Source organism: Ovis canadensis, chromosome 5 (genome assembly GCF_042477335.2).
Source record: "Ovis canadensis isolate MfBH-ARS-UI-01 breed Bighorn chromosome 5, ARS-UI_OviCan_v2, whole genome shotgun sequence".
Classification (NCBI taxonomy): Eukaryota; Metazoa; Chordata; class Mammalia; order Artiodactyla; family Bovidae; genus Ovis; species Ovis canadensis.
This window is the reverse complement of record NC_091249.1, coordinates 47,600,989-47,618,838: the sequence shown is the minus strand read 5'-3', so window position 1 is coordinate 47,618,838 and position 17,850 is coordinate 47,600,989. Positions and strand designations below refer to the sequence as shown.

General features: G+C 37.5%; 1 protein-coding gene across 2 annotated transcripts in view; it reads right to left on the bottom strand.

The window, feature by feature from the left end:
• Positions 1-17,850, bottom strand: part of DTWD2 (DTW domain containing 2) — a 73,034-nt gene that overhangs the window by 37,614 nt on the left and 17,570 nt on the right. For both annotated transcript variants that reach the window (XM_069591715.1, XM_069591717.1), the window contains exon 2: positions 3,266-3,356. In XM_069591715.1, coding sequence (XP_069447816.1) covers positions 3,266-3,356 — 91 coding nt within the window. The remainder of the gene's footprint in view (positions 1-3,265; positions 3,357-17,850) is intronic.

The window sequence follows — 17,850 nt, the reverse complement described above, 5'->3', positions numbered from 1 at the left end:
AAAAAGTATTGTAGTAATGGTATTCAACAAACACATACACACAGTTAGCTACTCTCTCAGGAACATTCTGTGTTTACTTCTTTAACCTCTAAATCTAGGAAGTATTAATTAAAATAATATGAAAAAGGTAAATTTAAACATGCTGAGAGTAGCTACACTGATCTACCTAATAAAAAATTCAAACAGAAACAGGAGAGTCAGAATTTGCTGGGATTTTAACTAAAAGAACATGCAGCAGTCTGGCGCTTGAAGCAGCCTGGCAAGAGCACTCTGGGGCAGCTCCCCTGGTGGGGGCTGCAGGAGGCGGGCGAAGGGGCTCCAGGACTGTTTCCAGTGTCTCACACTGTCTCCTTCCCTCCTTCCCCGCACTTCTGAGACTCTGACACATAAGTAAACCACCTTCCAAACGTCTGTCAAAGTAACACATGTATAAGAGTCAAACAGTGCCAAAAGATTTAAACTGTTCCCAGATACAATCCCCAATACTACTTCCCAGAAGCAATTGCTTTAACTTCTCCAGCTATTTCTTCCAGTAGTTATGTCCATATTTCTATATGTGCCTTGCTATTTATCAATTTTAGATATTACATACAAACTGTCAATTATTACCATCATATTAGGTAACCTTAATGTATGTAATTCTAAGTGCATTTTATGTATTATTCATTTACTACTCACCATAAGACTCTTCCCTCATACCTTCCCTCTATCCTCATACTTCCCTCAAACCCTCAGTTGGTAAAGAATCCACCTGCAATGCAGGAGACCCTGATTCGATTCCTGGGTCAGGAAGATCCGCTGGAGAAGGGATAGGCTACTGTCTCCAGTATTCTTGGGCTTCCCTGGTGGCTCACCTGGTAAAGAATCTGCCTGCAATGCAGGAGACCTGGGTCTGATCCCTGGGTTGGGAAGACCCCCTGGAGAAGGGAAAGGCTTCCCACTCCAGTATTCTTGCCTGCAGAATCCCTATGGACAGTGGAGCCTGGCGGGCTGCAGTCCATGTGGTCGCAAAGAGTCAGATACGACTGAGTGACTAAACACCGACCATTCACCATAAACCAGTAACACAGTATATTTTTATTACATCCATTTCATTAATGACAAAACTGAGGCACAGAGAGGTTATCTTTCCCAGGGTTACAGAGTTTACAGAGCTGTGAAGAATTTAAACTCCTGAGCCTTACTCACTCTATGACTATAGCCTCTCATAATAAACGAAGATTTAGCTTTCTTACATCGCTCCTTACCCTTACATCTTCTAGCACTTTTAGTGAAATCAATAAACAGTGTTTACATCATTAATGGCTATATGTGTGTGTGTGTGTGTGTGTATATAGTTCACAAAAAGCCAAGCTATTTAACATAACATTTCTTTTCTGTAAAGTCTTTTTTTTGTTATTTTTGAGGTAACTCTTTTCTTTCTATCCTTAAGTAACTTTCTATATGCATGTTCATACTCTTTGAAATGCTCCACCATAATAAACACCATTTCATCCATCCCATCAAGTCTTCTTTCCTCAAAGCCCCTTCCTAGAGCCTATACAACTGGTTTTCAATCAGTTTTTAGGGGAAGTCATCAAACCGACCTGTTCTGTGACTGAAAACTGTATGCTGAGATTAAGCACAAAGCAGCCCAGTATGACTGAGTTAGATTAAGATTGTAAAGTTCCTTGGGTGATAAAGAAAAGCAATACAGATGGACTTGTACATACATGAAATACATTTGCAGCACATACAATTATGAATGGATTATCTAAAGGGTGGATTAACCATGAAAGAAGGAAGGAAGTGAAGAATAGAGAGAGGGAAGAAGAAAAGGAAGTGGGGAAAGGCAGGAATGAAGAAAACAAGGAATAAGATATGAAAACATTAAAACTGCCACAAATCAATGAAAAACCTCCAGTTTAAAATCCATCTTTTTGTTTGTTTTTCTTTTTTTATTTTTTAATTTTTATTTTTACTTTATTTTACTTTACAATAGTGTATTAGTTTTGCCATACATTGACATGAATCCACCACAGGTATACATGCGTTCCCAAACATGAAGCCCCCTCCCACGTCCCTCCCCATAACATCTCTCTGGGTCATCCCTGTGCACCAGCCCCAAGCATCCTGTATCCTGCATCGGACACAGACTGGCGATCCATTTCTTACATGATAGTATACATGTTTCAATAAAAAAAATAAAAAATAAAAATAAAATCCATCTTATGTCTGGAACCAAATAACAATAAAAATGCCCCATACTATGTGTAATATGAAATGAAAACAACACTTGTCAGCAAAAGTCAAGCTTTAGTCAAAACTGTTATGGCCAATAAGCTATCATTTTATGTAAATTTGAGCTACACCGGGTTGTAAGTTTAAATGCAGTAATATAATGCTAGTAATAAAAGTGTCACAATCCTAACAAAAGCATGCTGTTAACACTGGGGAAAAATAAAAAGGGTTGCCCAGCAAATGAAACATCTAACAATTCACAATAAAAGTAATTATTTTATCATTTGGAAAAGGAAAGTGACAGATTAATATCCTTTAATGTCTTTGTTAAAGTCTGTATATTAATACTTTAGAAATACAAGAAAAAAATTATTCTTCCTTCAAAGCCTGGAAGAGTTTTAACTTCAGTTTACACTAAACTCATTTTTGTACCTGTATCACACATCAAAGAGTTTGGTACTGATGTCAATTTCTGATTATCTATGATATCCTTCCCTCCTCTTTTCATTACTGCATTTGAGTTACTAACACACATACACACGTGCATAATCCTCCCCAATATATGAAACCATTAACTAAAAAGTTTTTATACACAACATCTATACATATTTTATATATTTTTATTTTCATAAATACATGTAAAATATACACATTTGTTCTATTCACTTAAAAAAGTAAAAAACTTACATTCATTTTATAACACTAAAGTGCTGAGAATAACTTCTACCTTAACAAGGAAAGACATCAAAGAACAAAAGCTAAGATCAAAATTTAAAAAGCAATAATTTCTTGACTCAACTCACAAAATTTCATTTTTTTCTCCATATAAATTCATTGGAATTCTAAATTTCTCTCTACCATTCAGTAACACAGTTTTTATGAAATAGTACCATTTTATGAAATATATTTTATCTGTCTATAAAGCATATCAGTTTATTTTTTAAAAAGCTGAAAAGCTGAAAGGGATGAGTATGTTCACCTGCATGCATCCTCTTGTGTACTAATATCCTACCTGACATTGTGTATTTCACAACACCTTACTCACCTCTGCTGGATGCTGAATTATATACAAGTAGGTAGAGATGTGTAGAGGATGCGCTGGTAGAAATGGGCACAAACACACTTTCTGAGGCCGGCTAAAGGACAAAATAAAAAAGAAAAACTGTAGTATGTTTAAAATGAAATTATATAACAATAACATAAAATTTGAACATAATCACACTTAATTATATAGATTTTCTAAAGCTGAATTCTTTTAAAGTGATATTAAGAAAGAATTTAATCAAACATATTTTCAATATAAGAATTTGAAAAATAAGACTCAGGTAAATTTTTTACCATCCATAGTAGATCAAAGTATCTCAAAAAATCTTGCCTTAATTATCTTCAGTGGAAGAAGAGTCATAAGTCACCACTATGGTCTTTTTATTCATGAAGCAATACTTCTACTAACTTGCATTCCAAATCAAGAACAGATCTCATGTCAAACAGAAACCTGGCAACTAATCTGAATCATCTGAAGTTGGAAGGAACAAAGTGGTAATAAAATACTGGAATATAATCACCACCTAGAAGACAGTGCTAATCGAACTTAGCCATCAGTCAACATGGAGAACTTACCAATTGTGAGAAGAAACCCAAACAGGGGCCACCAAATAATATTTGGCTAGAATTACATCCTCAGAGCATGTATCATACCCATTTATTTTCCCTTTTGTTATTGTTTACTCTGTTGCTTTCATTTTCCTTACTTTTTAGTGCCTTGTTTCAGCAGCACTTATTACAAAATTCGGATGGAATAAAAGGGTGCACTTCCCGTCTCACTTCTCCAGTCTAGTGCCTTCTCTTCCCTAATGGCAACCAGTGATTAGCTTCTTGTGTGTCCTTCCAAAGGTACTGAAGGATACATGGGTAGTTTATCATTACATTCTGTATTAAATGTGTGTGTTTATAACATGAAATTAATCAAGCAGCCAGATACAATATGATGGAAGCAAATGTTCACAATAAATCACTATTACAGGCAGATGTCACATAGCATTATAACAGTATACAAGTGAATGTTATAGTTTAAAGAGAATTCCCAACAGCATACTTACTACTAGAAAATTGATTGCTACCTACTGTTTCCTCAGTTTTACTTATGTTGAGTTATAGCCTGAGGTTAAAAAAAAATACGTATATTAATAAAACACACAGTGTGAGTAAATCGGTTCGATTGTATCTACCACCTCACTTTGCAAGAAACTGTTAAACCTTTGCTCCTGCTGAAGAAATTATTCAAATAATATTTGAGGCAGAGATATAAACGTATTGTACAATGTGACCCCACTTCCCCTCTTCACTACTGAACCAAGAGTGAATGATTAACCCAAGGAAATCAATACACTTGTTTTCCAATGATATCTGAAATGACTCAGTGTGACTACTCAGTCCTACCAAGGATTCCCTCTTAGGAATGTGAGCCAATTTATAGGAACAGAGAGTCTCTCAGTGGTCACAAGAAGAGTAAATATGAGCAAACACAGGAGGAGTGACTTATGGAACTATATGTGACAAACAAGGGATTCCCTGGTGGCTCAGACGGTGAAGAGTCTGCCTGCAATATGGGAGACCGGAGTTCGATCCCTGGGTCAGGAAGATCCCTTGGAGAAGAAAATGGAAACCCACTCCAGTATTCTTGCCTGGAAAATCCCATGGATGGAGGAGCCTGGCAGGCTACAGTCCATAGGGTCACACAGAGTTGGACGCAACTGAGCAACTTCATTTTCACTTTCAGTGACAAACAAATCAAGGGCTACAATTAGAAAGGACTGCCCATTCAATGAAAGAAGACAGTGGATGAGATATATTCGAGTTTTAAAAGTTTGAGTTTCTGGAGTCTATCCCATCAGGATGTTTACATAAGCCTCTTAGTCTCATCCACAGGGGTCAGACAGAAGCGAGAACTACAATCCTAGAGCCTCCAGAACAAAAGACACAATCACAGAAAGCTAATCAAAATAAAAATTCATAGGATTATGACCCAGATAAAGGAACAAGATAAATTCCCAGAAAATCAACTAAATTATATGGAGACAAGCAACCTTCCAGAAAAAGAATTCAGAATAATGACAGTGAAGATGATCCAAGATGTTGGAAAAAGAACGGAGAAGATGCAAGTAATGTTTACCAAAGTCCAAGAACTAAAGAACAAACAAACAGAGGTGAACAATACACTAGAGGGAATCAGTAAGAGAATACCTGAGGCAGAAGAACGGGTAAGTGATCTGGAAGAAGAATGGTGGAAATCACTGGGGCAAAACATGGAAAAAAAGAAGGAAAAGAAGTGAAGACAGCATTAGCGACCTCTGGGACAACATTAAACACACCAATATTCACATTATAGGGGTCCCAGAAGGAGAAGAGAGAGACAAAGGACCTAAGAAAATATATGAAGAGATAAAAGTTTAAGTTTCTGAATTTTTTTTTTGCATGAAACTGCATACGACTGCAACGCATGACCAAATATCAATAACATTATTTTATAAAATGTAATTTAAGATCAGATGAAAGGACTTCCGCAGTGGTATGGTGGATAGGACTCTGCCTGCCAGTGCAGGGGACGTGGGTTCAATCTCTAGTCTCTGAATATTCCACATGCTGAGGAGCAGCTAAAGCCCACACGCTACAACTACTGAGCCCGCACACATTAGGGTCCACCATCTGCAGCTACTGAAGCCCGTGCACCCTAGAGCCTGTGCTCTAGGAACAAAAGAAGCCACCAAAATGAAAAGCTCAAGCACCACAACAAAGAGTAGCCTTCACTCTCTGTTAATAAAGTCCAAGCACGGCAACAAAGACTCAGTACAGCCAAAACTAAGAAAAAGATCAGATGAAGCCATTTTTAAAAATCAGAACTTAACTTAAAAAAATAAATGCTGGAGAGGGTGTGGAGAAAAGGGAACCCTCCTACACTGTTGGTGGGAATGCAAACTAGTACAGCCACTATGGAGAACAGTGTGGAGATTCCTTAAAAAATTGCAAATAGAACTACCTTATGACCCAGCAATCCCACTTCTGGGCATACACACCGAGGAAACCAGAATTGAAAGAGACACATGTACCCCAATGTTCATCGCAGCACTGTTTATAATAGCCAGGACATGGAAACAACCTAGATGTCCATCAGCAGATGAATGGATAAGAAAGCTGTGGTACATATACACAATGGAGTATTACTCAGCCGTTAAAAAGAATTCATTTGAATCAGTTCTGATGAGATGGATGAAACTGGAGCCGATTATACAGAGTGAAGTAAGCCAGAAAGAAAAACACCAATACAGTATACTAACACATATATATGGAATTTAGGAAGATGGCAATGACGACCCTGTATGCAAGACAGGGAAAGAGACACAGATGTGTATAACGGACTTTTGGACTCAGAGGGAGAGGGAGAGGGTGGGATGATTTGGGAGAATGACATTCTAACATGTATACTATCATGTGAATTGAATCGCCAGTCTATGTCTGACGCAGGATGCAGCATGCTTGGGGCTGGTGCATGGGGATGACCCAGAAAGATGTTATGGGGAGAGAGGTGGGAGGGGGGTTCATGTTTGGGAATGCATGTAAGAATTAAAGAATTTAAAATGTAAAAAATAAAAAACTAAAAATAAAAAACTAAAAATTAAAAAAAAAAAAAACATTACTCAAGAAAATTTACAGGAAAATTTGGTATTAGGATAGTTTGTGGCATTTGAGTTATAACTCATTTACTACCTTGCCCTGGTTCAGGTTGATAGAAAGTCCTCTCTAGGTAAGCGTGGCCAAGAGAGCAGAGCTTCCTCTCAGCTTTCAGTCAAGACTTACCATATGTCATCTCCTCCAACTCCAAATTGAAGAAAATAAATTCCTAGTGAGTGTGGCCAAGAAGAGAAGAGGCTCCTTTCCTCCACCCAGCCTTCACTTTACAACACAGAAGCTTTACTACTGTGCAGGAGGCTGAAAATGTTGGGACCCCAACTGCTCTCACCCCAAATCACTTGTAGGATAGAAGTACAAGAAGCTGCTACACCAGAAGTAGCAAGTCAGTGGCTACTGCTCAGCCCTGTGCCCAGGAACTGCCCTGGATGAGAGTCAGGCTATATAAGAAAAAAGAGCTCTAAAGCTCTCCCTAAAGTAAATGATTTTATTTGAAATGGAGTATGAGAAATTCAAGCCCAAGAGTGCTCTCAAAACAAAACTCTTCTTAGTTAAGAGCAACAAGCTAAATAATAGGCCAGCTAGTCATCAGAAAGAGCCAGAGAAACCGCTCAGAAGAGCACATCTGCAGTCAAAACCTCAAAAACTACCCCTCCCCAAATTTAACTGGACTGCTGAGCAATTCTCCAGAATGATCAGCCAATAATTAGTGGAGGCTAATGGGAAGGATGTAATACAAAAAGAAGGCAGCTTAAGAGAAAGATGCTGAAGAGACATTCAACGAAAACCTGCTAAAATCACTGTAATACTGGTGGTGTCTACAGAACTTTGCTAATATAACAAAAACAACAAAAACAAAAACTCTAAATTATATACTTTAATATGATAAACACCATGGTCTGTGACTAATATCTAAATAAAGTTGTTATTTTAAAAAATATAAAAATGCAGTGAAAAAAGAATGTTAGGGTGTGATTAGTAAGAAAGAGGCTGGGCCATGTGCTTAGTCACTTAGTCGTGTCCGATTCTTTGGAACCCCATGGTCTACAGCCCTCCAGGCTCCTCTGTCCATGGGGATTCTCCAGGCAAGAATACTGAAATGTGTTGCCATATCCTACTCCACAGGATCTTCCCAACCCAGGGATTGAACCCAGGTCTCCCACATTGCAGGCAGATTCTTTATCGTCTGAGCCACCAGGGAAGCCCAAGAAAGAGGCATTTTACCACTATTTGACATCATGTTTTGTTAAGGTGGGTTTCCTTTTCTACAAAGTAAGCTCCCTAAGGGCAAGGACTTGACCTGACCTACTTTTTTCACTTTCATATTCCAGCATCTAGCATAGCAAGCTTTCAATATATACTGTTGGATACATAAGCAAATACCTTTGCATTCCCTCTTACCTCAACCTTGGAATGCTCTTCTACACAATTTCTTATCCTATCCCTTCATTTTCTTACATATCAAATACTAATCTCTCCTTCACTTCCTCTCTAGTACTAAGACAATTAGTTTGCATTATAAATGAAATTCAGAGTCTCAGAGGAAGACTTTCCTTCTCAAAGGAAGACTTTGACATTTTTGTTGCTTTATTCTGGGCATAACACACAACTTGTGGGATCGTAGCTCCCCTGAGTGTTGACAGTGAAAGCACCAAGATCTAGACATTGGATAGCCAAGAATTTCCTCAGATCTTCCTCTGTTATCATTTGTGATCTTTCTCCTTTTTTAGAATGGACTGGTAGGATCTCCTTGCAGTCCAAGAGACTCTCAAGAGTCTTCTCCAATACCAAAGTTCAAAAGCATCAATTCTTCAGCGCTCAGCTTTCTTCACAGTCCAACTCTCACATGGTGATGGACAGGGAGGCCTGGCGTGCTGCGATTCATGGGGTCGCAAAGAGTCAGATACGACTGAGCAACTGAACTGAACTGTGATCTTTCTTGTAAGCAATAGCACACAGCAGGCAAAAATAGATACTGAAGAAAATATTTACTAAAAAACAGCAACAACAACAAAAACAGTTGAGCACTTTATATATAAACCCTGTAACTGTGATTTAAGCTAAACCTAATTGTTCTGGCTTATGCTTTAACATGCTCATAAAATATCATTACCTGTTTATCTTAAAGCATGCCCCCTTTATTAACCTAATTCTAATTACCTCAAGCTAATAAAACTATAGCTCTTTAAAACATTTTGTATTTCAGTTGATTAACTTTATATTTAGCATGTTACTTTACAATAAGAATGTGTGTTTATTTATTATTAACAGCTATTTTTCTCACACTTTCCTACTCTACAATTGTCTGTATGTACTACGCTGGTGACTAGCTATCCAAATGTTAAACCATTTCTTACCAAACTACTGGTAAGTGCAGAATAACTGCTCTCCTAATTTTAAAATCCTTTTCCAAAAGAATAAAATGCCTAGGAATAAACTTAACCAAGGAGGTGAAAGACCTGTATGTTGAAAGCTACAAGACATTAATTAATGAAAGAAAATGAAGAACACACAAATAAATGGAAAGATACTCCATACTCATATACTGGAAAAATTAATATTTTTTAAACGTCCATACTACAGATCACTGCCTTGTCATGGCAAAGGGGCCTGCGTAATTCAATGAAGCTATGAGCCATACACCGAAGAATTGATGCTTTTGAACTGTGGTGTTGGAAAAAACTCTTGAGAGTCCCTTGGACAGCAAGGAGATCAAACCAGTCAATCCTAAAGAAAATCAACCCTGAATATTCATTTCAAGGACTGATGCTGAAACTGAAGCTCCGATACTTTGGCCACCTTATGAGAAGAGTCAATTCATTAGAAAAGACCCTGATGCTGGGAAGGACTGAAGACAGGAGAGGGACGACAGAGGATAAGATGGTTGGATGGCATCACTGACTCAATGGATATGAGCTTTAGTAAGCTCCAGGAGATGGTGAAGGACAGGGAACCCTGCTGTGCTACAGTCCATGGGGCCATAAAGAGTCAGACACAACAGAGCAACTGAACAGTAATGTAGGGCCACCCAAGACAGACGGGTTATAGCAGAGAGTTCTGACAAAACCTGATCCACTGGAGGAAGGAACGGCAAACCACCCCAGTATACTTGCTGTGAGAATCTTATGAACTGTATAAAAAAAAAAAAAAATATGACACTGAAAGGTGAGTCCCTCAGGTTGGAAGGTGTCCAACATGCTACTGGGGAAGAATAGAGGACAACTAATAGCCCCAGAAAAAATGAAGCGGCTGGGCCAAAGAGGAAGTGGAGCTCAGCTGTGCATGCGTCTGGTGATGAAAGCAAAATCTGATGCTGCAAAGAACAGTATTGCATAGGGACCTGGAATGTTAGGTCCAAGAATCAAGGTAAATTGGACTTGGTCAAGCAGGAGATGGTAAGAACAAACATCGACATCTTAGGAATAAGTGAACTAAAATGGTTGGGAATGGGAGAATTTAATTTAGATGACCATTATATCTACCACTGTGGGCAAGAATCCCATACAAGAAATGGAGTGGCCCTCATAATCAACAAAAGAGTCTGAAATGCAGTACTTGGATACAATCTCAAAAATGACAGAATGATCTCAGTTCACTTCCAAGGCAAGCAATTCAACATTACAGTAATTCAAGTCTATGACCCTACCACTGATTCCAAAGACGCTGAAGTTGATCAATTCTATGAAGACCTATAAGATCTCCTAGAACTAATACCAAAAAAAGATGTTTTACTCATCACTGGGGATTGTAGTGCAAAAGTGGGAAGTCAAGAAATACCTGGAGTAACAGGCAAGTTCAGTCTTGGAGTATAAAATAAAGCAGGGCAAAGGCTAAAGGCTAACTGAATTCTGCTAAGAGAATGGACTAGTCATAGAAAACACTTTTTTCAACAACACAAGAAACAACTTTACACATGGACATCACCAAATGGTCAATCCTGAAATCAAATTGATTCCATTCTTCGTAGCCAAAGATGGAGACGCTGTATACAGTCAGCAAAAACAAGACTTGGAGCTGACTGTGGCTCAGATCATCAGCTTCTCATAGCAAAATTCAGACTTAAAACTAAAGAAATTGGGGAAAACCACTAGGCCAGCCAGGTACAACTTAAATTAAGTCCCTTATGAATATGCAGTGGAGGTGACAAATAGATTTAAGAGATTAGATACAGTGAACAGTGTGCCTGAAGAACTATGGACAGAGGCCCATAATATTGTACAAGAGGCAGCAAACAAAACCATCCCAAAGAAAAAGAAAAGCAAGAAGGCAAAGTGGTTATCTGAAGAGTCTTTACAAGTAGCTGAAGAACGAAGAGAAGTGAAAAGCAAGGGAGAAAGGGAAAGGTACACCCAACTAAATGCCGAGTTCCAAAGAATAGCAAGGAGAGACAAGAAGGTCTTCTTCAATGAACAATGCGTAAAAACAGAGGAAAACAACAGAAGGGGAAATATTAGAGCCTGCTTTAGGAAAATATGAAATATCAAGGGAACATTTCACCCAGAGATGGGCACAATAAAGAACAGAAACAGTAGAGACCTAGTAGAAGGACATGAGATCAAGAAGAGATGGAAAGAATCCATGGAAGAACTGTACAAAAAAAAAGACCTTAATGAATTAGATAAGAATAATGGTATGGTCAGCCACCCAGACCCAGACATTCTGGAGTGTGAAGTCAATCAAGCCTTAGGAAGCACTGCTGTCAATAAAGCTAGTAGATGTGATGGAATTCCAGTAGAGCTATTCAAAACTCTAAAAGATGATGCTATCAAAGTGTTGCACTCAAAATGTCAGCAAATCTGGAAGACCCAGCAGTGGCCACCGGACTGGAAAAGGTCAATCCTCATCCCAATTCCCAAGAAGAGCAGCACTAAAGAATGTTCAGAACATGAGACAACTACACTCATCTCGCATGCTAGTAAAGTCATGCTTAAAGTCTTGCACACTAGGCTTCAGCATTATGCAAACCAAGAATTTCCAGACATCCAAGCTGGATTTAGAAAATGCAGAGGAACGAGAGGTCAACTGTCAACATTCACTGGATCACAGAGAAAGCAAGGGAATTCCAGAAAAACATCTACTTCTGTTTCATCAACTATACTAAAGTCTTTGACTGTGTGGATCATAACAAATTGTGGAAAGCTCTTAAAGAGATAGACCATATTACCTGTCTCCTGAGAAACCTGTATGTGGGTCAAGAAGCAACAGTTAAAACACTGTATGGAACAACTGGATTGAGAAAGGCATACAACAGGGCTGTCTGTTGCCATCCTGTTTATTTAACCTATACACTCAGCACATCACGAGAAATGCCAGGCTGGGTGAACTACAAGCTGAAATCGAGATAGACAGGAGAAACATCAACAACCTCAAATATACAGATACCATTCTAATGGCAGAAAGAGAGAGGAACTAAAGAACCTCTTGATGAGAGTGAAGGAGAAGAGTGAAAAAGCCAGCTTAAAACTAAATATTGAAAAAAACAAAGATTATGGCATCTCACCCCATTACTTCATGGCAATCAAAAGAGGAAAAGGTGGAAGTAGTGACAGATTTCCTCTTCTTGAGTCTGAAAATCACTGCAGATAATGACTGCAACCATGAAATCAGAAGACAACTGCTTCTCAGCAGGAAAGCTATGACAAACCTAGACAGTGTTGAAAAGCAGAGACATCACTCTGCCAACAAAGGTCCATATACAAGGTTACCATCTTCCCAGTGGTCACGTAAGGTTGTGAGAGCTGGCCCATAAGGAAGGTAGCATGCCGAAGAATTGATGCCTTTGAACTGTGGCACTGGAGAAGACTCCTCAGAGTCCCTTGCACAGCAAGGAGATCAAATCAGTCGATCTTTATGTAAATCAACCCTGAATACTCACTGGAAGCATTGATGCTGAAGCTCCAGTATTTTGGTCACCTGATGCAAACAGCCAACTCATTGGAAAAGTCTCTGATGCTGGGAAAGATTGAGAGCATAAGGAGAAGAGGGTGTCAGAGGATGAGATGGCTGGATGGCATCACCAATGCAATGGACATGAACTTGGGCAAACTTCAGGAGATGATGAGGGATAGGGAGGCCTGGCTTGCTACAGTCCATGGGATCACAAACAGACATGAGTGGGCAACTGAATATCAACAACTACAGATTCAATGTAACCCTATCAAATTTCCAATGACATTTTTTACAAGAATAGGACAAAAATTCCTAAAATTTGTGGAACCATTAAACCAAATAGCCAAAGAATCTTGAGAATGATGAATAAAGCTTGAGGCATCATGATCCCTGATTTCAAACTATACTAACAAAGCACTAGTATTTAAACAGCATTGTACTGGCATAAAACCACATGTAGATCAACAAAACAGAACACAGAGCCTAGAAATAAACCCATGCATATATGGTGAATTAATTAACAACAAAAATGCCAAGAATATACACTGGGGAAATGACAGTCTGTTCTAAATGGTGTTAGCAAAGTTGGACATTAAAATAAAAGAAACTGAACCATAAACAGAAATCAACTCAAAATGAACTAAAGATCTGAATGTAAGGCTGGAAACCATAAAACCACTAGAAGAAAAATATAGACAGTAAGCTCTTTGACTTACATCTTGGTAATGATTTTTTTAACCTGACAACAAAAGCAAAAACAAAAATAAACAAGTGGGACTATATTAAATAAAAAGTTTCTGCCTAGCAACAGAAACTATCAATAAAATGAAATGACAACACTAGAAGAAAATATTTGCAAATCCTATATCTCATGGGGGCTAACATGCAAAATATATAAAGCACTCATACAACTCAAGAACAGAAACAAACAATCCAATTGAAAAATGTATATAAGGTCTGAATAGACATTTTTCTAAAGAAGACATACAGATGGCCAACAGGTACATGAAAAAATGCTTTACATCATTATTCATCAGTGAAATGCAAGCCAAAAGCACAATGAGATATCACCTCACACCTGTTAGAATGGCTACTGTCAAAAAGAATAGAAATAAATGCTGGAGAAGGTGTGGAGAAATAAAAAATCAAGCATACTTCTAGAATTTACATAGATCTCAGGAAGAAAAATTAATATCTGATAAATATACTGGTAGACTGGGGATAGGTTTGGAAAACAGCCATTATCTCACTGACAATATCATTGTCTTGCTACCTGATCTTGTCTGTGTCAGAGGTTTTCAATTTCCTTTTTCATAGAACTAGCAATGAAACACCAAGAAAGTTCTGGGAAATAACCACTGAATCACAGGCAAATGTAATAAAATGTAGTCATTTATGACTATTTTAAACTAATTTATAACAGAATGACCGAAGTAACAGCTGAGATTTTTAACTCTTCTACATTTACAATGCATTGCAAATGTATTATAAATACTGTTTTCTGTCACCGGGTGTTAGCTACACAACCCAGTAGACATTTATTGGTTATCTATACAACCCAATAAGTGTTTATCAACTCTTAATACATAAATGGGGTTTTCAAATAATTTCCTTAAAGAAATTTTATGAAGCATGCTTTTTCTTCTTTTCTCATTAAGGTTGTATGAATAAATACATACACCTCCTGTCAGACGGACTGACTAGTTTCTGAAGTGAATGATGTAACACAAGGGTAGGCTGTCACTCTCGTATGCTATCTTTGACAGCCTGTAGGCAAATAAATATGACTACAGATGCTAAAACCTACAAAAACAACTTTCAAAAGCTTAAATATTAATATTTAAAAGTTTAATTAAATCTCTAACAATATTTACCAACAGCTATTTTTCTCATAGTACTAATTTTAATCAAGAAAATCTCACAGAGGCAAAGTTTAAAGATCAATGAACAGATTTACAAAAATCATTAATTTTAAAAGAATTTCTTTTACCAACTAAAGTAAAGCAAATATAGAACCCAGAAAGATACCGCACCTCAAATTTCCCAGTACTCAACAGAAATTTTATAGTTCCACAGAGGAAAAAGCAAAGAACAAAGAGTTTTATCACTCTTCAATAGATGAACAGATATACTGCATCACACATTAAAAACAGCAACAACTTTCCAATTTTAAAAGACTGTGAAAAAACTAAATGCCACAGTGCCCTCTATTGTCATTTTAAAGAAACAAATAATTTGTAAAATAAACTCCAGGTTTTACATTTCTGAAAGTAAATATAAGAAGCAAAAGAAGGAACAACTTTTCATTATTAATGTCAGAATAAAATTTCATCTTATAAAGAGAAGCAATCTCATCCATGCCTAACAGCTTGAAGTGTAGTAAACCATGATATTTTCATAACCCCCAAAACCATTTCTATCACTACATTATTTTATTTTATAAATGCCTTCTGAAGTAGAGGAACAACAGGCTCAGAAAAATAAGTCATTGTTTCAGGAGAGGAAGTAACTCTCTAAAGAGAATAAATATCTTTAGATGAGACATATTGACCTAAGCATGCCTAGAGCAGTGATTTCCAAAGTGAGTAAATTATCCCAAGCAGGTGCAAAAAGGTAATATTATCACTTCTATTTATAATTAAGCATTACTAATATTCAGTATATAGAATAACACAGCCTCTGTGGGATGGTAAAGCACATGGTAATGTGTCAGGATATACAGTATCCTAATAAAAAAGGAGTTTCATACCATGAAGTGCTAACAACAGCATCCACAGGAACGAGTCTACACTGAAGAAATCCTAACTACATAATCACAAACAAACAATAAGTATATGGCACAGGTGTTTCTTCCTTACTGCTACTTCAAACTCTTCATTAGAGTTAATAAATCTCAGATATGACAATAACTTTAGAACGGAGAAATTATAAAGACACTTGAACTGTGAAATCACATCTTACTATCAGTAACTTATTATCATGAACCTTACTATAAGTATATATTATGTCCCAAAAATACTAAATAGTAAGAGTAAGGCTCTATCACAATCAGCAAGCAAGCAAGCAATCGCTCAGTCATGTCTGACTCTTTGCGACCCCATGGACTGTAGTCTACCAGGCTTCTCTGTCCATGGGATTTTCCAGGCAAGAGTACTGGAGTGGGTTGCCATTTCCTTCTCTAGGGGATCTTCCTGACCCAGGGATTGAACCCAGATCTCCTGCATTGCAGGCAGACGCTTTACCCTCTGAGCTACCAGGGAAACAGGACATTTTTAAACAGTTTATTTCATCATACTTTCTTCCTTTTATCTATGTTTTTCTATTTTTTATGATGCAAGTCATATATTAGTATATGATCAACATGTATTGTCAGAGATAAATATGTATACCTATTAGAATTACATCTTAAGTGTTTTAATCAACTGTGGTATGTATTCAAAATAATTTAGGGATCACTGGCCTAGAGATAAGTTTGTTCCTACTACAGGATCTATGAGAAAAATGTTAGTGTTATTATAATTAAAGAAGCCTTCAAATGAGCCAGATGCTTGGAAAACAAAAGCCTGTGTCCAGAGATATAATTATATATAACAGCTATATAAAGCCTCTACTAGAGCTTCAGTGACAAAATGTCAGATTAACACTGAGAATCTTATCATAAAGTAAACATCTACAGTCAGTTATCTTATTATTTACTGTCTTCTTATTTAGAAATAAACCAAAAAAAAATCTTAATAAATTAAGTAAATCACTCTTAGCAAATTCTTATTTTATACTTTCATAATTTGTCTTAAATATTAATTACATAGATATGTTTTCTCATACTCAATTCACTATGAATTCTAGAGGAAACAATTTCTTACTCATTTTTCTATGTCCCTTTACTGGATACTGTCTTAATAATAACTAAATGAACAGAGACTACCCCCATGGTTAGTTAAAGCAAGCCTCCAGGTCCATGAGTGGCAAAATTCTATGTTCCTTAGCCAATGGCCAACAAAAAGGAACAGTATGAATGACCATCCTGACAAGCAAGGAGTCAAAGCTGATCTGTGAAGCTATTCAGGGGTCAACTATAAATGAAATAAAAAATTTTAAGAAAAAAGAAAAGATGAATGAAACTAAGACTAGTGAAACTAAGACTGGTTCTTAGAAAAGATAAACAAAACTGGGGCTTCCCTGGTGGCTCAGTAAAGAATCCACCTGTCAATGCAGGAGACACAGGTTCAATCCCTGATCCAGGAAGATACCACACGCCACAGAGTAACAAGACCATGCGCCACAACTATTGAGCCTGTGCTCTAGAGACTGGAAACCACAACCACTGAGCCCACCTGCCCTAGAGCCTGTGCTCAACAAGATGGGCCACCGCAACGGAAGCCCGCGCACCACGACTGGAGAGCAGCCCCTGCTTGCAACAACCAGAGTGAAGCCCTCACAGCAACGAAGACCCAGCCCAGCCAAAAATAAATAAATAAAATTATCTTTCAAAAAGGAATGATGAACAAAAGTGGCAAACCTTCAGCCAGACTCATCAAAAAATAAGCAGATCCAAATAAATAAAATCAGGGACTTCCCTGGTGGCCTAGTGGCTAGGATTCCAGGCTTTCAATGCAGTGGGCTGGGTCCAATCCCTGACCAGGGAAGATTCCATAAACTGCATGGCACAGCCAAAGAGAAAGAAAAGAAAATCAGAAATGAAAGAGAAGTAACAACCAACACTATAGAAATGCAAAGACTCATAAGAGATGACTATGAACACCAATATAATACTATACACACCAATAACATGGTCAACCTAGAAGAAATGGAAAGATTTCTAGAAATGCACAATCTCCCAAGACCAAATCAGGAAGAAATAAAAGACATCAACAGGCTAATTAATTAATAACATCAAAATACAATCAGTAACAAAAAAATCCCCACAAACAAAAGTCAAGGACCAAACACCTTGACAGGTAAATTCTACCAAACAGACTTAACACCAATGCTTCTCAAATTATTTCAAAGATTTGAAGAAAAAGGAATGCTTCCAAACTTACTATATGAGGCCAG